The 23,783-nt window shown below is 40.1% G+C and overlaps 1 protein-coding gene across 2 annotated transcripts in view; it reads left to right on the top strand.

Annotated features, from left to right (window-relative positions):
• The window catches only part of prdm5 (PR domain containing 5), a 43,101-nt gene extending 22,403 nt beyond the window's left edge, over positions 1-20,698 (top strand). The window contains exons 14-16 of one of the 2 annotated variants that reach the window (XM_084921964.1): positions 6,587-6,672; positions 14,211-14,315; positions 18,920-20,698. In XM_084921964.1, coding sequence (XP_084778090.1) covers positions 6,587-6,672; positions 14,211-14,315; positions 18,920-19,084 — 356 coding nt within the window. In that variant the 3' untranslated portion in view covers positions 19,085-20,698. The remainder of the gene's footprint in view (positions 1-6,586; positions 6,673-14,210; positions 14,316-18,919) is intronic. The other variant, XR_014799460.1, reaches the window with a different exon arrangement.
• The last annotated feature ends 3,085 nt before the right edge of the window (positions 20,699-23,783 follow it).

The following is a 23,783-nucleotide window of genomic DNA, read 5'->3' as shown; positions in this document are numbered from 1 at the left end:
TGACAATGAGGTGGAGTTGTTGCTGCGAGTAACACAAGAGTACAAAGTTGCAAAAGCGAGTGAGAATATAGACTGGGAGACGTACCAAATACACCGAAATTAACATTCCGTCTTCTTTGAAGAAAAGCTATGAGGAGCATGTACAAACTGATATTAATCTTTAATAGGGCTGAGAAAAATGGGAAAAAACAAAACAACTGCCGTACAATGCCGTCCGCCATCTTAGTTGAATTGGTCACATGACTGCATCATATGACTAAAATGCGTCATCGTTTTTTGAAAGCCTCCGTTTTTCACAATCCACACTGCAACACGAAAACAGCTTTCAAATGTATCCACTTTTGGGAGCGTTTTCAAAAAGCTCAGTTTTCCTTGACCAAAAACGCCGTCTTAGTGTGGAAGGCCAAAACGGAGAGAAAAAGATGTGTTTTCAAACGAAAACGTATTAGTGTGGACATGGCCTTAAAGGGAGGTTGGCGTTTAGGAACGTTTATTGTTGCCGTTGTCACCCTTACAAATGCTGCAGCCAGTTTGGAGACATTAATGCGTTGTTATTTATCGCAGTTTCAATTATCTATCAGTGTAGATGCCTAGAGATTCCCAGATTACATAGTTGGAAACATCCTGAGAATGTGAGGAGGAAAAACTTGGAACAAACATGGAATCATCTTGCTTCCTGTTTCATCATTCTCTTTTCCTATACCACTGCTGATGCAGAGATCTTTATCTTAGTTACAGATATTATAGTTTTCACATGCAACAACTAATGTGGTGACCACAAACAAGGATTTAAAGGGTGGATGCAGCACGCCAGGGAACAGCAGAAGATAAATAAGGATTAATTTGAACTGAAAATCATGTAAAACTACTCTTGTTGTTGGAGCTATAAGTGAGCACAATAAGTCCTGTTTAAATGAGATGGGATGCATCAACACCACTATGTGTCACCTAGCATGATTGGGTTAAAAGGAACACATTAGCCCTAAATACCCTTAGATTAATCAAGTACTGGAACAGAACAAGGTTAAGCACACAGAGAGACATTGGAGAGAAGATTACTCTAATCAGATTTCTAATTTAAGCATCATCTTGTATGGCTTAAAGAAAACAAATAGTCAAGTTGCCCCTTTTCTTATTTGTAAGAAAGGGATCTTTCTTAGAGCTCCTTTTCTTAAAAAAAAAAAAAATTTTCTGGTTGTGGTGCAGCTCGGTTCAGAGAACTAAGAAAAGCATCACACCACCATAGCTGTCTTCATCTTTGTAGTTTTAGCTTTACTTTGTGTCGTCTGATTGGATAAATTAGATCTAAATAGATTAAATCACTGCCAGGCTTTGTGTGTGCACCGTCTGGTTATATGCATTTGTGTATGTTTTAATAATCCACATTAAAAATATGAAAATGATTCGCGAAACAGAAGCTTGACTTTAGCCCCTCATGCTGATAATAGATATTAATTAAGGCTTAAGTGGCAAAACATCAATAACCATTAAATTTTTTCAGCTTACTGTAGCTTTTCTACTGTATAACTTATATCTATTTCCACAATCTGGGAGCCAGTATTCTAGTCTGCTAACTTAGTCTCTGGGGACAACTTTTAGGTTTTTGATATCAGTGGTCAAAGCTTCCTGTTTGACCTGTTGTTATAAATGTTTCTGTATTGTTATATTTAAATCATTGCCAGATAATAACCAATCAGTGTGAGGTTACATTTTGACAATCACAGTTCCTCTTTTGCTCACCGCACATATTGTGTGTCTCCATGCAACTTAATCGTGATTGGTCAGTAGAACTCTCACTATAGGCTACAAATAGATACTTTGTATTCACAGGCAGGTATCTGTTTATAGAGATTACTCTTTTCATTAAGCACATTTACATACAAATAACCTGTTAATGTCATCATGTTTAACAGCTTGATGAACCCTGCCACGCCGACAATTTGAAAAGACTGAGATCTCAGCCATGCAGGCCACCAGATAATCATTAGTGCCAAACCCTGCATTCTAATATTAACAGGTTGTATACAGTAGATAATGTAAATACAGCTCTCTGTATATGGTTTCCACAGATGTAGAGCAAGGGCCAGTAAATGCTTTTACTCAGAGGCGTGTGCTGCAGTTGTGTGCTCTGTATAACGTTGGTAAATCATTGCCACCTGAGTTTCGTAACATTTGTATAATTACACAGATGGCCGTGCCAGAAAACTAATATTCAATGTGCTTTTTTTAAACACTGGGTTGCTGTAATAGAGATTGCCCCCTGGCACAAGATAAGAAAGGCTCTGTTCTTTGTACAAAGAAGTTTCTCAGCGAGACCACAAATTATATTAGAAGCAATACACATAGTAATACTATAATGTTTTAACTTATACTATCCATACTGCTGGCACAGCTTGGAGGTTACTAATTGTCTCGATCATGGTATCATTTTTTTATAGTAATTATATGCAGCCCATATTTTGATGTTTTTAAAGCTACACGTTTCAGCTTGTAGCGGTCTCACGCCAGAACAGCTGCCCCTGAACTGACATCTGGCAGAACTCTGGAATCACTGAACCTATTTACGTACAGATGACTTTGTTTGTCTTGACTGTGGTCATGGTTACAATCTTGTAAAGCAAAATCACCATGTAGTGAATTATTGTTTGTCTCGATGATGAATAGTACGTCACTGTTGCATGGGTGTTGAGATGGTTAATTTGGATTGAGGGCTTGGTTTTGAAGTACGTCTGGATCAGATCTGCACCATGTGTGGCGAGGCTCGGGCACGGACTCGTCTCGATAGAGGTACCTTGGTATGGTGCTTTGAGCGAATTGTTTGAGGAAGTGGTGAAAACTTCTGAGCCCTTTGCTATAATGAAAAGGTCAAGTGTAAAAGTTGTTGGACGTTCCTATGGCTCATCAAAGGCAATCTCTTATCATCTTTAACACACTGATATCACGTTACCTCCCTGGCCCCTGTCGGCATGTGGCACAGAGCGGAGAGAAGGACAGCGGAGGGCCACTGTCTCCCCCAAACTGGAGGAAGCCAGGAATTAATTTCTGATGGACAGCGCTAATGTCTTTCAGACTGGAGCCCCGAAGCTACAAAGCATTCTCCATAACACGAACGCCGTGCGGCAGGCAAAACGACAAAGCCGACCATCTGCTAACCAGATACACGGCCGTATGCGCACACATATACAACGCACGAGGGGTGCCAAACGGATCGATTAGCAGACAAGGAGTGTGAGGGCCACAGCAGGGGGCTGGGGGAGACACCCAGGGTCAAAGAGATGGTGTACTGTTTCAGCACATGCTAAATCAGTTACCATCTCCACACACATAAAGCCCTGGCTCAGTGCTGCAGCCACCCCTCATAATCCCCAAACAATCTGGCTCAATCTGGAGAATAAGTGGAGGGTTTCTAGTTACAGTAACACTCGGCAGAACAGACGCTGAATAATAGAGACCAATGTTCCAAAGTTACTGCTTTGGTTTCCAAGTAGCATCTGTTTATTTCCTGTTCCGCTAAGAAATTGAGGGGTTCTTGTTTTAGTCCAATCAGACTGAAACCCTGGAAAAGCCTTGACTGTTGAACAGAACTGATTTTGAGTAGGGTGTTTGAAGAGACCATATTTATTACTGACCTCTTTTTAAAATATTGGATACCATCAATTAATCTGTTTGTAGTTTCTTGATGAAACACACATGTTCAGAACCAAACAGTGTATAGGTTAAGTAGGTGAATTGGTATGCACTTGTAGCAACGCTCAGTGTTAGCAGGGTGTGGTTGTCTGTGCTGTATATTTGCTGACAATAGCCAGCTCCTGGGAGGGATGTGATCCAAGCTGCAGAGTACACTAGCACTCTGTGCTCTGGTGCTATTAGCACACTAATGCCTTCCCCAGGACTCCCCAAGGCTAGCGCTGGGCCTTAACCTGATACCACACATGCTACATAAGACATAGGGTTTGTCTGAAAACACATCTGGGATTCAGATTTTCCTGTTTGTCAACAAAAGGCCTCCTAGAGGCTGAAATTGCTCAGAAGGGGATTTTGGGACAGAATGCTGAGCTGCCCTCATGCACATGTTTCAGTACGTGTAATCAGTTCACATATGTCACGTAAATCCTTTGCACACCAACCTGAGGTTACACGTTGGTTTACTAGAGCGCTCTTCCTCATGCCTCTTTAAAGCCCTCTTGTGGATGGGTGGGTGGGGTTATGGTGTGTTTAGAGCCCAATTTGTATGTTTGGCACATGACAGGTGCTGTAGCTTTAATGTTGAAAGATGCAGACTTTGTAGGATGTGTTAAGAATAAAGCCCTCGACCTTTTGTTTTTGTAACTTAGTCTTTAGAAAATAATATAAAAAAATTGCCGTACCTTGCCCAAGCTTTCATTGTTGAAACAGAGATGGACCTAATGCTAGAAACAGAAGCACAAAATCACCCCAACACAGTCCTGTTTATAGCGGTAGGATAATATTACTCTTCTATTCCCGAGATGGATTTTCTGATTTAATAAGCATCTCTGCATTTTGAATCCCACGGAAACACGGCTAATTAACCTTATTACTTAAAGGGGTAAAACATCTCCCCCATCAATAAAATTCCTTGCTTGCCTGTTCAACAATTATTCACTAAAGAGAGATTACTGTGAAGCTGATAAGAAATTAGATGCTTGTAGTGAAGAAATGAACAACAAATGTGTAGCTTTAGGTATCTGTTTTTGATAGCGTTTCATTAAATAGTACTGTGAGCACTTGCGGGCAGAAATATATATATATATATATATATATATATATATATATATATATATATATATATATATATATATATATATATATATATATATATATATATATATGTGTGTGTAAATTCAGCCAAGATTCGTTAAGTTTCACATGGAGAAAAAAAATCTAGATCACTGTGATTTCCTGATGTATCTGTTTTCTAGACATAGGGGTGAATTTAATGTTTAGTTTGCAGAGTATGAATTAAATTAGGCAATAATGGAACCTGCATTTTTTGTCAGTTTTTGTACTGTATTATCCTGTCAGAATCTTTAATTTCAGCACAGTCCTATAGGTTACCTCATATCCCTTCTATAGATTAAAAATCCATTCTGTGACTCTTATCTGGCCCGTCGATCAGTGCAAGGTAAACAGATCCATGTGTCAGTGAACCGTTTGACTGACAGCTTGTCACTTTCTCTTTGTCATCAGCGGTGTGTGCTCAGATAGGATCTGCAGGAGGTTGGCTTAAATGTTTTTGATCCAACCAAGAGAAGCCACATTGCCTGTGATGTGCTCCTAAGCGGTTGGCCAGTTGAAGCTAAGATAGCGAGCCAACACAAGCTTTAGCTCTGCAGTGGAAAGACAGTGTGAATCACAATGAATGAGAAGTTATTCACCAGTAACCAGGTCAAATTTGTATTGGGGCAGGACAAAAACACAGTTTACTGAATAGGACAAAGGCAGCAGAATATATGAATAAGCAGGGGTAGTTTTAGACATCAAACCCAGCGTCGAGAAATGGTCAGAATGGGAAAAAGTGATTTAAATGATTTTAACCTCCTAGGACCTGGCATTCACAAATGTGGACATCACATTTTGGGATGTCTAGACCAAAATACTAAATTTTGCTCTACAACGGCCTGATATCCACTTACGAGGACATTTTTCTGCCACTGTTCTATTGAAATTTCAAATGAATGTCCTCTTATGTGGATCTCATTTTTCTCAGAGACAAAAATCAGGTAAAAAAAAAAAATCTGGAAATTCTTTGTTTTTACATTCATCAGGTCCCAAACAGCCCAAATAGCAAAGAGAATTTAAAAATGCATGCCATGTAAGAGTTGGGGTCTTAGGAGGTTAAACATGACATGGCTGTTTGGTGTCTGAGTATTTCAGAATCTGCTGATCTACTACGAATTTTACCGTAAATCATCTTTAGGGTTTACAGAGAATAGTCTAAAAAAAGACTAAATCTCTGGGTGAAAATGCCTTCTTGATGTCAGAGGTCAGAGGAAGAATGGTTAGACTGCTTTTAGCTAATAGCCAGGCAACAGCAACTGAAATAACCACGTTACAATCAAGGTATGCAGAAGAGCTTCAAATAAACAGCATATTTATCCTAGACGCACATGGGCTACAGCATGAGAAGACAACACCTGGTGCTACTCTACTCCTGTCAGCTAAAATCAATCACAAGTTAGGCAAATGAACCTGTCGATATCTCTGATGACTCCACTGTAGTTTTCACAGTTTCCAAAGCCATCCACTGGGCCAGATTAGTCACATGTTTGATGGTCCCAATAAAAGGCTGTACACAAAGTAGTTGCTTTCATGCCATTTATTTGCATGTGCAAGAACTAACTGCACTAGTTCTTGCACTGATGGTAGCTGTATCTCCTGACCTCTGTGCTGCTAGCGCTAGCCTTAAAGTGAGCAGCATACGTGTTCTTTCATATTTTCTTTGTGGGGTTCTTTACAAGTGATGCCTTACTGATATACGTACGAGTTTCAAAAAACTGTTTACTCCTCTGTGATACCATATCAAATTCACATACATATATGATGTATTATGGTGTTCCTTTCCTAGGTGAGCGCCCTTATCAGTGTCCTTACTGTGACAAAGCATTTAGCAAGAACGATGGCCTGAAGATGCACATCCGCACACACACTCGTGTAAGTTTTTCCATTTCTTACTGAATTTTTCTTTCCTGTCTTTCCTAGTTTTGTATTGTTCATTAATACTAACCATTGTACACAAAATGAAGCTTTTATACTCTTGGCTGTCCCAGACGAAAGCTGACTGTGGATGAATTATGGCGATGCCCAAAGAGCGGTTTCCAGACCTTTACCTTGTTTGCGTGTATTGTTTTGCCTTTTGTAGTATTTTTATGACTAATATCTGCCTGGCACAAACAAAAGATGTCCTTCTTTATATGGGATCACACAGCATCTTTATTCCTAGTCTCCCATCCCACATTTTGAGACAATCCCCCCCCCCCAATTTTCTCAAATGTGGGACATTCTACAGCACATGCACTTTTCTAAAGTCTGGCTTTTACCTATAAAGGGAAATCTTTTTACCCCTCAGCTGTCACCCTTAAATTGATACCTTAGGTGTATCAGCTAAAAATGTTCGACACGTTTGAATCTCAATGAACTCAACTTTAAGGTCAGATACAAAGTTTTCTTAAAATCTTGTGAATGCAGCATCTCGAGAAGGAAGTGACCTCGAATTTGGAAATTTATACTATAGGTGCATCTACTAGGAGGCTGAGGGGTACTACAGACTGCCAGTACTTTTATTATAGTCATAGAAAGTTAGTCTGTCTAATGCCACCAAGGAAATGTCCAAATAACCAAAAAAGCTGTGCAGATTTTGTTGAATATCATGGAAACAACAAGTTATTTTTCAGTTTTACACAAGGGAAAGCACTGTGTGAGGAGACTCGGCATATGTGTGTCATAATTGGATAAAATTCTTAGATATGGCTCAAAAAAGGTGCGTCAGTCTATGGATACTTTCAAACTGAAACCCAAAAGTGTTATTAAACAGAAAAGCAGCAATAATGTATTTGGACTGTCTGGTGAAATGGACAATTTATTGTTTTTTTTAGGTTAGATATGAACATTTCAGACTCTTTCAGACTTGTTGACGTGTCCAACTTTGTCCCACACAAACAGTGTTTGACGAACATTTTAGTTTGTAGGATCTGGTCACCCTAGATTGTGCAGTTTTATCAGCCTGTTATCAAGTAGTTGATATGTGTGCGTATGAGTTGTACCTGCATAGTTGATGAATGCAGCTTGCTAACCAAGTTAGCTATCGGTAAATGATAAATTAGCATTCTAGCCTATAAGGTAACTTAAGTCCAAAACAAAATAAAACCAACATGGCAGCAACCGAATGTTAATTCTGAGAAGCCACCATCTCTATGCCTACCTTTTATACCGTCTATATTTAGTGATACAGTGGAACCCCGACTTACGAATACCCCATTTAATGAAAAATTCAAGTTACGAAGGCACTTAACGGCAATATTTCTGCCCGTGTTACGGCAAAATGCCCGCGTAACGAAATCCGCTGGCTCTGATTGGCTGAGCCCAGAATGCCTTCCGAATCATGTGACAACCCCTTGGCTTTCGTACTTGCGCTTCGCTGTTCTACTTGAATGACGTATTGTTGTTGCAGTTAGCAATTAGCCTACAGCCTATCGTTCACTCAAAAGGCGCGATGGGTGCTTCGACTTACAAAAGACCCTCGGGAACGAATTGATTTTGTAAGTCGGGGTTCCACTGTAGTTTTGAAACAGTGGTCGTTTCTCTCAAAGTTGGCCAGAGAAAAATTTCCATGAAAAAGCTGCACAGTTAGCACTTGCTGTATATTTTAGTGCTGCATCCCAGAGCAAATCTTTTGCCCAACTTCAGAGTTGTGTGGCTCCACGTCCGGCCATCAGACACCTTAACATTCTTTCTTTGCTAGATTTTGGCTACGTTCACACTGCAGGTCTTAATGCTCAATTCCGATTTTTTGATCAAATCCGATTTTTTTGTCTGCTTGTTCACACTACAAATAAAATGCGACAGCAAACGCTCTCTAGTGTGAACGCTCAAAGCGGCCCGCATGCGCAAAAGAAGACGTCATACACAACGCGCTCTGTTTAGACCCAGAGCAAACAATATTGTTTGACTGATGGCCCTTAATATAAAGACTTTGGACTTTACGTTTCCCAATTTTTGCTTTAATTTATTTTGTTATTTACATAATAATGTAAATAACCTAATAATTATCCTTTTTGCTGTTTTAGAGAGGAGCGGTGCTTCAAAGGATAGTTGCTGATTTCTGTCAGAATCTGCAGATTATACAGTACAAATAAAATGTTCACGTTGTCTTCCCAACAGGTTCACTAACATCTACACTGGATGGCCAGGAGGCGTTCGCGGTGTCTTCTCCGGCGCTGATAATTGGCGTCTGTCTTGTGTCAGTAACGTAAAAGACGGATTTAATGCGACATAACCATTCAAACAGCAGTCGCTTTCTAAAACATCGGATATTTATCGGATTCAGTACCACATACGAAAGTGACCCAGATCGGATTTGAAAATATCGGATTTGTGCTGTTCACACTGTCAAACCATGATCGGATATGGGTCGCATAGGGTCAAAAAAATCGGATTTGATGCGCTTTTGCCTGCAGTGTGAACGTAACCTTTGTCAGGCCATTGTCTGCTGCCAGTTAACGCATAATTACACCTCTGTCAGTGGTTCACCATTCTCCAGAAGACATAATGAGTCTAGAGACTGTCTTTGCTTGTCTGTCTGTGAGGTTTTTTTTAGGTTCACTGATATTATTAACAAGCCAGCCAGGTGGCTGGTACTATTCTTTTTGACCTCAAAAAGTAAATAGATCAGCATATGTGATGTCTGCTTAATAGACATTTGACCTGCCATGCATAATTCAGACGGATTAGATAAAGGATGATAAGACAGTGAATAGGTGCAGACACAGAAAGAGTGAATGGGATGCCGGCTCTGTTCCACGGTTACCTTGAGCGCACACTTTGGGTTTTTCTTTTGTGTACCACTGTGTAAAGTGCAGCGTTTGCGTGAAGAATGAATTAACTCTCACACACCTTGCCTAATGCAAGATAGTGTGAGAACTCCGTGTCTAACATATGTGACTTTCCCAGTAAATTTAATTATAAGGCAATAACCACCAGTTTCATAATTTGTCCAGTAAGGCCTATGGATAAAAAGGCAGCAGTGGTGTAGTGAAGACAGGGGAGAGAATTGGAAAAATAATGCTTGCACTTTCAGAGATTTTTTTTTTTACTTCATTATAAACAGACACAGCTGTTTGAGGATGTAGAAAATTCATAACAAGCATTTGTTTTATGGTGTGAACATGTAATTGCAAAATGAGGCCATGTTTGGGATGGAGAAAAGAAAAGGTAGGCTTCCCTCTAAATGTCATGAGGTCATTTCCTGTGCTGGGACACGGCTCATTTTCCTGCGTCATTTCTCAACCCACTAAAGTTCTCTGCCAAAGCGACACTTTCCATGCGCTCTTTGTAACCATCTGGATGTGTGCGTTAGTGTCACTTTTGACGAATGAGACCTAATATGCATTTCATCATAGACTTCCATCATCAGTTTATACAACTCTGACTGTGACAATCGAAGCCTGTCAGCATAGTTAATTTCAAAGATTTGTTCTTCTTTAATGCTGTCCAGAGCACATCGCTCTGTTACACTGTGCCGATAATGAAGGTAACCTGCCCAGGTTGCTGTGACTCCGTAAGAACATGGAGGTATGATTTTGTAGCGTGCAGCTGATTAAACTGACTGATGTTTTGTTCCCAGCGTCCCAGATCTGCCTTCGCTCACAGCGCTCGGAGAAATGGGCTGAACAGTTACACACAGCAGAGGCAGATGAAGTCACTGTTGAGAAAAATTAATGTCATTTGGCTGAAAGAGCTGCAGCTCACTGTTAATGTACAGATGATGTGAGATGGATGTGACTGGAGATTGTGTGATTTGTGTTTATACCGCAAACCACATCATCTGCAAACCAAAATGGAACACGTCTGATGACGATATTTTGGAAGTTAAAGGATTTTTAAAACAATTTTGATCTTCAATGAAAACTGATATGGCTGTTTGTTCTGTGGTTACAGAAACACTAGCCAGTCATCTTTCAGCCATATGGAATAGAATTTCCAATTCCCCAGTTTCCTATTTTCTAAATGCTAATGCTTTATATGTAAGTTTAATAAGACTAATGTGTCACACTAAGGTCTACTCATGAAATTAGCCCCTTTCACTTTTTCCGAAAAGGCAAAAGCTCTACCTGATTCATGCGTGAGTCTCAGAGGTGATCTATTATGCCTTTCTTTAGTTTCTGTTAATATGTATTGTGCCAGTGTGGATGCTCATACTAAACATGGCCAAGTTTCAAAAAGTGAGGTCTGTAAATGTACAGTTAATTAATGTGAGACAAGCTCTCGGTTTTAGACGGCTTTTTCTGGCTCTGTATGATGTTAAAGGAAAAAGGATAGCTCTAATTAATTTAGTATTACTTAATAATAAATACATATTAAATAATAATGGAACTAACATTATTGTTATAATATAATCTCATATTATTATCTTATAATATAAAGCAACTGCTGTTGTGATTGGGCTTTCTATACCGTATTTTCCGCACTATAAGGCGCACTTAAAATCCTTTCATTTTCTCAAAAATCGACAGTGCGCTTTATAATCCGGTGCGCCTTATGTATGAATTCTGGTTGCCGATTTTATGTGGTACACAACACTCAAAAATCTGTCAAAAAATGTTTTAGTACGACTTTGGTAAGCTATGAAGCCGCACCACTTGATGGGTTGTCGGAGCATTACAGCTACCGTAGTCAGGAGCCTCGCGGAGTATGCTGTAAACGGACCAAACTTCAGTCAGGACAACAACTGAGATCATCCATACACAATACGAGGTTAGTCATTAATATACTGCAAGAACATGGGAATAGAGCAGCTGCGAGAGAATTCAACATTAATGAATCAATGGTACGGAAGTGGAGGAAGCAAGAAGAATGAGTTGAGTAAAGTTTGACTTATCTGACTGTTTTGTTTCATTTAATTGCTTTATGATCCGGTGACTTATGGTCTGAAAAATACAGTACATTAAAAAAATCGATAGAATTAAAAATGTATCAAATTAAATGGAGTTGAGTTAAAACTGTTTGTTTAAGATAGCGGATGACCTGAGTGGGTGCATCAAGCTCAATTATTCATTCATTCATACACGCATTCATCCATCCACTAACAGTGCAGGTCTCAACCTTTCTCTCCTTGGACATCTCCTCCAGCTCATCCAGGAGCTACACTCAGGCACTCTCAAGCCAGCTAAGAGATATAATTTCTCCAGCGTGTCCTGGTTCTGAATTATTTATCTTTCGGATTCATCTTCCATTCAAAAGATAAATAAAGAATAACTTTAATAATTAATCATGCAAAGCTACTCTAGTAGAGATCAAGAAAAAGCTAGAGCTGCATCATTGGTCATCTTTAAATAAGGTGGGATGTTCTTCTCAAGTGTTTTTTCCAAGAAAGGAAGTTTTTAAATGTTTTAGCCCAAGACTGTAATTTCTAATAAAAGCATTAAGTTAAGACAATTAACATAAAAACAGACACAAGAAAAAAGTGTGTAGATAACATTACATTTGTAGCTTTCAGGTTGTGTTAATAAGAGACCTGTTGGGATATGTCTGGTAAACACACTTTTGTTATTATGCTTGTCATTTTGATAATGTCACCACCTTTATAATTAAAACAATTTTACGTTAAACCACAAAATGAACGATGTTGAATACATTCAGTTTCTCCTTGTTTTCTGGGCAACATCTTAATCAAGTCAGTTTTTGCACATTAACTCAAAGCTGATACTGCACCTTTGCAAATTTTTTGGACCGACTAATATTGATTAAAGCCATAATATCATAAAGGCCTGAGTGAGATTTCTTGTTTTTGGCATTTCACTGTGAACCACAATAATACAATCTTGTTGTGGTTCTAGACAAAAAAGGACAACGCATGTTTGCACAAAAGAACACGGCACTCCATCCAGTATTTGTTAAGATATTCCGTTCTCGATCAAAGGAGAGGAAAAAAACAACCAAGCAGACAGACTGGCAGACTGACACAGCCCGGAGCCGTGCTGCTAGCATGTCTGAAAACCATTCAAACCTACAATGGGCTGTTTGTTGATATCTGGTTGGAGCCTGAAGCCTAATAGAGTACAACAACGTGCCGTTGGCATGCTGCTTTACAAATACCAGCTTTTCAAATGTCATACGAGAAGATGTGCTCTGTTGGAGTAATTAAACGAGACTCCATCCTTGCATGTATAGATGTGCACTTTTTTGGAGAGTGGTCAGATCCAGAAGAATGGCCAGGTCAGATGTCAAAGGGGGAACAGCTGCTGAACAGTGAAGGCCACCAGGTACAGATGTTCAATGTTACCGGGGTCGTAGTGATGCATTCTGGGTACACCACATCACCTAAGTCCATCCATGTGTTTCGGGACCTTTGAACACTGACCTTTTTAGTCTTTCATAGAAGAACCCTCCTCCCCTGATGGAAAAAGAAGTGAACTTGTTATGGCTGCAGGTTTAAGTGGAAATTTGCATCACACTGATCAAGACAGAGTTTGTTTCCTTGAGACGGCGGTCTCTCGCCCACACACACACACACACACACACACACACAGACCCAGCTTTATCGTCCCTTTTATTCAGTCACATTCACACAAACTGTTGCATACTTAAAGCCGCTCATGCAGTGGACCTGATCTTTACCTCCTTTTGTGTCCTGTGTCATTGGGCGCTCCTTGCCCCGCCCACATGATAGTGCCTTTCCCAGGACCCTAACTTCCTGCATTCACCCTGTTCCCATGACAACTAAGCTTTAAATGGGTAGAGTCGCTGCTATCAGCCAGACTCGTCAAAAACAGCTTTCCAAAGAGTGACACTGGGAAACAGCTCCTCACTATCTACATGCGTCTTATTTCTCTTCAAGTCTTTTAGGTGTCACCGCCGTTTCCCCTCGAAGTGGGGAGCACACGCCTACTGTTCGACTGTACATACACACACAGGCATACTTGGGAGATTTTTGTGAACACACCCACTGTGAGATAGCTGCTTTGACTGACAGTGAGACAGGCCTCCGAAAGGCGTAGAGGAAATGTTCTTCGGTAAACCGATGAGGTGTGGAGACGCAGGAGTGATATTCTACAGCCCCAGAGTGCCAGTGCACTGATACGCGTTCAAAGAGATTTTCTCTCCTTTGTTTTCCTTTCTCTTTTGAGGAATCCATGTGTTTTTGATGGCCTCTATGGTGCTCATTTCCTCTCTACTGCAGGCACTGTACAATATTTCATTTCATATCTTCATAAACGCACAGGGAGACCGCTGTGGTGTGAAGTGAGAAAACATCAGTGCGTGAAGGTGAATGTATGTGTTTCCACATCTTATTGTGTTTTCCACTGTGCTGTGCATGCCTGTTTGTACATATGTCTGTCATTACACTTTTCCCTCCAGATTTTGTCCATATGCGACCAAAGCTGGTGAATTATTGTTTAATGTATTTTTCTGCTGTACACTGACAGACAAAGTGCCCTCTTTAAATTTGTGCCTTTGTGTGTTTTTCACTGCAGGAGAAGCCGTATAAATGCAGTGAGTGCAACAAGGCCTTCAGTCAGAAACGAGGACTGGACGAGCACATGAGGACTCACACAGGAGAGAAGCCTTTTCAATGTGATGTGAGTGCGCAGCTCTGTGGAACACTGCAACTGCCTAAAATATACAAATTGACCCAATAAATTGACTCAGTAAATTAATTATAGCTATAAATGTGCCTAAAGAATTAAAAGAAAAATAAATTCAACTAATTATTCATCATTTATTTCAACTTTGTGTCTATTGGTTGCCTGATGCGAGCATCACAACAGAAATGGAAAGGAAATTTACTCAAAAAGAAAATAAATGGGGGAGTTATTACAACATTTATTTTCCCAAAAAACAAGTTAAAGCAGAAATATCAATTTATGTCATATCTAATTCTTAGTTTAATTACATTTTAAACAATTTATTGGTCTTTTTAAAATTTTTTGGCGGTTTTGGTCCTCCGTACCATCAACCACTGTCTGTTCTTTCTTGTTTTGCTGGCATAGGGCCAGATGTGTGGAAGAGTTGGGGCTCACTTAGAGGCAGATAGCGATCTTTCTTCTTTAGAGGGGCCCAGTGGGCTGATTCACATAAACACATTTAGAGGATCAGAGGGAGAAATTACTCTCTGCTTATAATGTTGCAGGAGTAATAATTATTCTCAGAGATTGAGGAGAGAACACGCGACAGAATTTGTTTTTAGTGTTTGGAAAAATTTTCTCCCTGCTTTTGTTTTTGTCCAATTTTGTGTTTTCTGTTTTTCATTTATAAAGCCACAACTGTCCTGGAAGTTGAACTCGCCGAACTATGGTGCTGGCTAAACAATACAGGGGTCTGGGTTACAGGACACCTTTAAACATTATTAACATTGTGATTGCTTTTTTATTCCCAAGCAACGGTTTACAGACTTTGAAAAGAAAGTTATTTTGTTGGAGCTTTTTCTGTTGATTTGACCTGGTCACAGAGACACTCATTCATGTAAGCCGCTTCTGCTAGTCATAACAGTCCAATCTGTACACACAGATGCTACACATATTTTTTTGGTTTAGTGTGACTAACACTTTCCAAGAACATCATTATCTCTCATGTCTATCGTGAATAAATATACATAAGTCTCTTTGAAATCACAGAAAAAGAGATGTTATTTAAAACTTGCCTAATAATTGTGAGGTTTTCAAGGGATTTCAGTATGAAAAGCAGTTACTGTTTCTTGTTTATTCGTCAGTACACAACAAACAGGAGCTGAAAATGCCTTTTTTCAAAATTAGGAATGTAACTCTGAAAGCGAAATCATGACACAAATCTTCACCGACTCATCAAGCAGGTCCATTTTCCCATGTGACAACTCCCTTAACTCCCTATTTTCTTTGCTTTCATTACCTTCACATTACCTTCACAAAGGAGCCATCAATATGACATTGATGTATTAAAAAGTGCAGCAACTTGGTACATAAATATAAACATACACAAAACAGTAAGAGGATTAGGTGACAGAGGCATATCAGTAGGATCATGTGGAAGCCACGGCAGAGAAACAAAGGGGTTGCGTCACTGCTTTAGCAATGTCAGCAAATCATTCATCCATCCATCCACATTTGTGGTCTGAAGTCTCCATACACTCATCACGAGCCTGGATGTCATGTTAATTTGGGCTTTTAATGACTTCTTTGAACTGTGCTTTCTCCAGGGTGGAATGATTATACAGAATATATTTTTAATTACTAAAAAACAAATTTGAATTTATTGGGGATTTTAATTAATCCACACAGGGTCAAAAGTATAGATACAGACTGCAATATATACATACATCCCCCCTAATATTTGGTTAAATGCCCTTTAGCAAGACAGTTTTGTTAGCCATTAACAAACTTCTGGCAGAATTTTGGTTGGATATTTGACCATTAAGTAATTTAAACTGGCTGTATCCTGGCATAGACTCTGCTTTTAAGCATAACACACCAATTTTTAGTTGGGTTGAGATTGAGGCTTAAAGTTAGCCTGATTTGTACAGTTTTGATGTCTGTTTGGGATCGTTGTCCTGTTGGAACGCTCAGCTGTTTCCAAGTTTTCCAAGTCTAGTCGAGGTGAAGTTGTAGAATTTTGAGCTAGTTCCTCTTCTTCATTATTCCGTTCACTTTGCACAATGTCCCAGGACCACTGGTTGCCAAACAGATTGGGAGCATGATGCTACCACCACCATGCTTGAACGTTGGTACAGTAATCTTATGTTTGAAAGCTTAACTTTACTCCTCCAAGCATACCTCTTATCATTGTTGGCAAATAGCTCAATCTTTGTGTTGTCTGACCATATTTTCTCCAGAAGGCATGCCCATGTGGGCAGCTGCAAGTTTCAGTTGAGCTTGAAGTCTTGGTGGGCACTTGCTCAGTCCATGGAGATTTAAACTTATTTTACTGTGGATAGTGTTGCTGCTGTTCCAGCAGTTTCCAGCATACTTGAGCCTTGGTAGTTCCTGTATTGTTCCTGAACATCCTAACCAGTTTCCTCTCATCTGAGGGTGACACTTTCAGTCTTCTTCCAGACCCTGAAAAAGAGGTGACACATTTGAACAACTTGTATTTAAACACATTTATTTGAACTCTTGATCTTGGAATCTGCAGTTGTTTAGAAATGGCTCCAAGAGACAGTTCTCCTTAAATGTGAGACTGTCCCATGGTTCCAAGTGTTGGTACTATCAAGAAGTTAAAAGGTCTTGGCGTGTCTGTAAACTTCAGATCACAGCTGCAGTTTCTGCAACTTATCCGGGCAGTCTAAGCAGAGATTCCTAGATCTCCTACTCCCCTGCCACCTCCTCCAGCTCTTCTGGTAGAGCACCGAGGCATTTCCAAACCAGCTGAGAGACATAATCTCTCGGGTGTGTCTGGAGTCTGCCCAGGAGTCTTCTTATGGTACAATATGTCCAAAACACACTCCCCTCCTGCAGGCCCACCACCTGCTGTAAGGGCTGGGTGAATTTGGTGGTGGTCAGCGGCAGAGGCCTGTCTGATCCCCACCTGCCAAAAATGGCTACAGGGATATGAAATGAGAAACAGTAAGAATTAGTAAACCTGCATTATATAATAAAGATAAACCATGGCATGTTTTCATGTTGCTTACACTAGTTTGCCATGTGGAGTTGATAATGCATATTTAAATCATTCTAGTCTTGTGAAATATGAATGTTTATTTCTTATGCAAATTTATTTTAGCCTAAAGTTCAACAAAAACATGGCCTGTTACAGTAGACCCTAAAAATGCTACCACTGGGCTCAAGTTGAAGCAAATATAGAGCAAACTTATGCTATGTACAAAGAAAATAAAACAACACAATCACAGGAAATACAGGAAAAAGCTCAACACTAAGAAATAAGGTGAGTGATCTAACTAAAAAGAGACACTGACTAAAACTGCTACAAAACCAAAACTATGATAATAATACGACTCGCATGGATTTTCCCTGTGCTGAAAGTCTTCAAGGCAAAAGCTCAGAAGATTTCAAACTGATGCAACTTCTGTTATCCCGTTTTTGTTGACTTTTGATGTGGACGCTGAAGTCACGCAGAGTACTTTAAGCTCGTAACTGTAGATTCCAAGCATGTCTTATTCAAACAAAGCTTAAAGCACCAGTCTGGATTCCTAAATTATCATTTGAGCTTTAACACGCCACTAATCCTCTATCCACAACATCATTGAATTCTAAAACAGCATATGCGCCCATATTCACTGAGAATCATCTACAGTTGCCGTTTGAGGACACACAATCAGTATCCCATTCATCTCCGGTGAAGCATCACTGGAACGTGTCTCTCAGCAACATCAAGCGTTCATCTGGATTCTTTTTCCCAGCTTTGGAAGAGACATGTTCGTTTAAATAATTCAACATATAAACTATTAGAAATAATAGAAATAACATGTGGATTTTATTTTGGGGTGGATTTTGAGTCAGACAAAGAGATCACACAGTCCCAGGAACATTTTCCAGACGAGCTGGAGGGGTTCTGAATGCAGCGTCTGTCAAACCAGCATTAAAATGTTGTCGAAGCATCAAGCAACATCTGGGATACCATGAGAAGTGGAGGCCCCCCTCTCTCTCTCGCTCTCATCAGCTGCTGTCCTTCTTTCACTTTGCAAAATTGAAAATATTTTTCCTGACACAGCAGCAGATTTATAGATTGCCGGAGCAACATAAACGACAACATGATAGCGCATCAATGAAAATGTGGAAGTCCACCTGATAAACTATTGGAATGGTATCATGTGATGGTTCTGCTGTTTTCATTCATAGCTTCTATATTTGCCGTTCACCCACAGATGTAAGCTGTCTGTGAGATTTTCTGAATGTAATTCATAGCGCTGACGTTCTTCGCAGATGGAGCGAGGAGGACACATGCTGCGATTCTCCAAGCTGCATGTTAAACTGCAGCTGAACGCCAGCCATTGGCGGATTATCCTGATTGATAGAGGGGCCTGAAGTCATTTGTACAGTGTAAAATGCCTCATTTAAGATGGATGTTAAGTTGCGTGCATCCCCCCTCCCCCTGCTACCAGTGTGGAGAAAAGAGACGTTTCTGTTGCCAAGTGCGTGTCCCATTTTTGTTGCACCGAGGCTCTACAGTGAGCAGATATTGCCAGATTTAAATAAAGTGTGTTTAAATACTGTAATTATGACTCCTATAATCCTCTATTTGTTGTTTTCTGTAGGTCTGCGACCTTTCATTCAGCTTGAAGAAGATGCTCAGCAGGCACAAGCTGACGCACAACCCCAACCGACCGATGGCAGAGTGCCAGCTGTGCCACAAGAAGTTCACCAGGAACGACTACCTCAAAGTCCATATGGAGAATGTCCACGGGGAAACGGAGAGTTAGAGCCAATTAAGGAAGCACTGGCTAAAAACGAGATCTTATTCTTCAGATAAACTTAAGTCTTGTGCTCTAAGATGATATGCAGATAGAAAGATAGCAGAAATGTTGCTAATACTGATACATGCATGTAGGACATGGAAAAGATTAAGGCGAGTATTTCAAAATTGAAACATTGACTGTGTATTTGTACTTTCTTTCGGTCATACTGTTTCCATATTGTTTTTGGAGATCTGAACAAACAGAATCCCAGATATGTTTGATCTGCCTCCGGAGCCTCTGTGTCTGCTCCGGTCTTTCTGAACTTTAACCAGTGTTACTGTACATACTGCCACAACATGACCCATTCCACTGTTATCTGAATACCTTACTGTACAGTTGTGGCCAGTTGCCAAATGATGAAGACAAGTTGTGACCAAAAACTTTTCTGTGCACTTTAGTTTTAACCGTACACTTTCTACATATTTTCCTGTTGGAGGCTAAACCGTTTTGTTCAGGAGGCAAAACAAAGCATGGGTCTCAAGGGCAGAAAAATAAAGCCAGCAAAGTGACAAAAACTGCAGGCCTCAGCTAAAATTGTTTAGCTAAACAGAGCCACTAAACTAGATTCTGACCATATTTGTGGTGTTGGTGCTGTTTTGAGTATTTGAATGCATTTATCTGACAAATTTCACAGCCTGGTCTGTGGCAGAGAAGTGTATTTCACTTTTGGTGAGTAAAATCTAGTAGTTTATTAATTTATCGATATCCATAATCTATGGATTTGAATGTCAACTTAACACTCTAGTCTTTCACCCAAATATTGTCATTTTTGGCTCCAAAAAATAACAAACTATAGTAGCCGTAATGGTGAATTACAGGCCTTAAAACAGGGCAATGATTGGTGTCAAGATGTCCATGTCAGTTGTTTTTTATGCAGACTTTCTATTGAGCTTTATGGTTCCTATAGCAACACAGAGCACAGGCCAGAAGTCTTATTTAAAGTAATAAACACAAAAAATTCATTCATTCACTTCATGTTTTACTGATTTAAATGGAAGATTATATGTAAAGATGAAAATACACAGGTCCAAACATGTTCAGATGTACTGTACTTTTTAGAAGCATGCTATAGCATTATGAGTTCTGAAAATACCTAGAAAATCTGAAATAGGTCCTAAATAGTTTTTACACGATAGCTGAAGAGTGTAAACATATTGCTATTGCATCTTTCTTGAAATCTGTTTTTGGATGGATTTGTTGGGTGTGACCTTCATCTTTACCTTGAGGAATGGGTTGAGCAGTTCCTTCGTTTCCCACACCTTGTTGTATGAAAACCAGCGGTGCTTAAAGCCTGTTAGCATACCTGTGTCACAGATTCTGGACAAATGTTTCCCAAATCTGGGGCAAATAAAAAATGCAAAGTACTGTTTCTGTTGATTCTGGTAATGATTTGTAGAGTATGGTTTCATATAAATGTCCCAAGGGTTTTGTGCCTTAAAATATGTGTTTACATTGTTCTTTTTTAAATCATTGTTCAAACCAGAACTTTATGCATTTCAATAAAAGTGCACTTCTTTTCTGTTTTTTCCATCTACTTCCATTTGCTCCTTCAATTACTCCCCATTTGATTAATGCCCATTTTCCAGCAGTTTATTCTGAGACTGTGAATTGTCACTTCACACCTTTGTATTTTAAAATGTATAAAACCTCATCACCTATGAAACATCCATTTCCTCTACTCTTTGTAATTATGTGTTTGTAGATTGTTGACATTAAGGTGGGGGTGGGTACAAGGAAAAAGAGGCTTTGAGAGTTGATTAAAAGTGTTCAGTTCTCGTTGTTAATCTATCCCCTATTCTTAGGTTGGCAGTCTGCTGGGAGTGAAGGCTAATTAAGGCTTTTTTTCCCTTTCTGAAGCCACAGTCACCACTTGCCTGATCTGTAAAACCACACACTAAAGAGTGCCTCTGATGGTTTCTCTCTGTGGATGTAGGGACTCTTTCTCACATCTGTCCTTGTGCAGAGGCTATCTGGTATCCCAGGATATGACTGTGAGAATCGTACTGAAGTGGGAGAGCTGTGTGTGTTATTCAAACTTGGTAAATCTTGCCACATGTGCCTTTGGCTTCCTGAAATCATACAAATGTTGCAGTATGCTGCAGTAAACTTCACATTTTAGCTCGTGTGCGTTTTTTTTAAACTATTAACTAATTCCAGGTATTTGTGTTTAGTTACATTTTAGCTCCACTGCACATAAATATAAACTTGCAGGATGTCTCTGAGCTCCTGACATGCTTCGAGGGGAGCATGGTTAGTGAGGATTCTCAGATCACATGTGGCCGGGTTAACTGGCTTTCCCTCTGGAGTTTGGTTCACCACATGGGCATGCAGGGCATGGCCTGAGCCGCCCGGCCACGCTGAGGCCCACGCTCTCCGCGAAGCTCGTGCTGTGCACCGTCTGCTCTTTAGTGGCGAGGCCTCCAGGCCATACTGACGCAATCTTAAATACAGTGGCATTTATATTGCATCTTGTAAACAGTAGTAATAGTAGGGATTTTCAGCAGTGGAATATTATTGTCTGCCACATATCAAACTAAAGTGGCTGACAGGTCAGATTGGGTGTTGAGATGTCCCTGCTTTTGATTACCGCTCTGCTCTCTTAAGCTTGTGTCTGTAACAACATGTCACAGTCCATGTCTCTGCTTTTCCATTTTAGTCTTACAACACTGGATTTTCTCATGGGACTTTCCCAGTGACCCAGTGATCTTGTCCTCCACTTCAATCACTTAACAAAAAAAAAAAAAAAACCTACGTGCATCCCTGCCTGCATGTGTCTCTCCCTTCCTGATGGGTGTATCATGCCAGAGCTCCCAGTCAATGTGTTTCTAATTACATGTTTTTACTGGAAGCCCCAGTTTCCTGTGTTGCCTCCCCATTTGTGAGTGTGGGCCAGACTGGGCTCCAACCAGCGATCACAGAGCCAAACACCAGCCACGCCCACTGCGCAGGAGTATTATTACCGTGCCGGTACAGATTTATGGCAAACCACTGTCATGTTAGGAATGACACGGACACGCTTGTCTGACCCGTGTGTTTGGCTGGTGTTTCATAGCAACAGGTACTCTTCCCATCTATAGACTAGAATAAAGTGGAATGTGTGTGCCATGCAGAGGAATTTTAATACGATTGGGCAGGGTGTGTTTGGGTATTCTGGGTCACCCTTTCGGCAGTGATGGACATGCCCTCAAGCCATATTTCCATGGAAGCAGACTGTGGCTCTTGAGTACCTAAAAATCCTTGACACTAAAAAACCAGCAAAGAGGTCAAATGCTTGACACAAGAGCCTCAGATGAAAACCTGCCTGCCTGAGGACAAAAAAACCCAAAATACACTCACCATTCTCATAATATTCTTTCTCGCGATTTACACGATGGTTCTAATTTAATCTCCAAACACCACTCCAGGCAAAAAAAAGTGGTGTATCACTGCAGGTAGATGGGAATTATTTCATTAGGTGGAAATTAGGAAGGGGACCATCATTAAAAACCAAACCCTCCACCGCCACCATACTCAAGATAACCCAGCACTTAAACATGAGTTCTTCCTTCCTTTTTTCCTGTGAATTGTTTACTTTGTAACACTAAAACTACTGCTTGGTTTTATAAACCAGCAAACAAGACTACCCACCAAACATTGTCATAAAGGTGACTTTAAAAAATGTTGTAGACAAACTTCCCCTTAACAGAAAGTAAATGGCCTGTATTTGTCTAGCGCTTTACTAGTCCCTGAGGACCCCAAAGCGCTTTACACATCCAGTCATCCACCCATTCACACACTGGTTATGGCAAGCTACATTGTAGCCACAGCCACCCTGGGGTGCACTGACAGAGGCGAGGCTGCCGGACACTGGCGCCACCGGGCCCTCCGACCACCACCAGTAGTCAACGGGTGAAGTGTCTTGCCCAAGGACACAACGACCGAGACTGTCCAAGCCGGGGCTCAAACCGGCAACCTTCCGATTACAAGGTGAACTCCCAACTCTTGAGCCACGATCGCCCCGAAAGTACAAGTATAACAGTGAGAAGAGGGCGTGTAATGTCATGAGGGCTGGTAAAGCTTTCATCATGAAATTACTTTTTTCAATCAACTCTAAATGTCTTGAATGTACAGCTACCCAACTGTAAACATTAAAATGTTCGATAGGTAAAAAGAGAGTAAGAAACACGGAAGTAGATACTGTGGGATCAAGGACTCGACTTTTTAAAGTTTTGATGTCAGTGTTTTGGCTGCCACCATGGTTGAAGCCAGAAGTTGCCTTTTATCAGTGAAAAGATGGAGTGTTAAGCTTGGTTAGCAAGCTTCATTAATAAACTTATAGGTGTAAAGCAGAGACACATTTATCTAATGCCAAGGAACAGACTAAGAACATAGAATAGAATAGAATAGAATAATCTTTTAATTGTCCCACAAATTACAAATTTGGTTGTAACAGCAGCAGAAGAAAATAAAGAAAACAGAACAGGATACAGAGTAGAAACACACAATATTTACAGAAAAAATATTTACATCATGGACAATAGTTATGAAAACAGAGTACTGTACAGTTATTAAGTTTAAAGTACAGAGTTTTTATATGAACTGAGAAAAATAATGTAAGAGTTATAACAGTAGTAGTTGTTTGGTTGATTAGTGCAAATTACAGCGCTGATGTAAACATCTATGT

The sequence above is a fragment of the Perissodus microlepis genome, chromosome 23, assembly GCF_051167445.1.
Source record: "Perissodus microlepis isolate ML-2025 ecotype Zambia chromosome 23, ASM5116744v1, whole genome shotgun sequence".
NCBI lineage: Eukaryota > Metazoa > Chordata > Actinopteri > Cichliformes > Cichlidae > Perissodus > Perissodus microlepis.
Note: the sequence above shows the minus strand (reverse complement) of the source record. Positions and strands in the feature narration are given on the sequence as shown.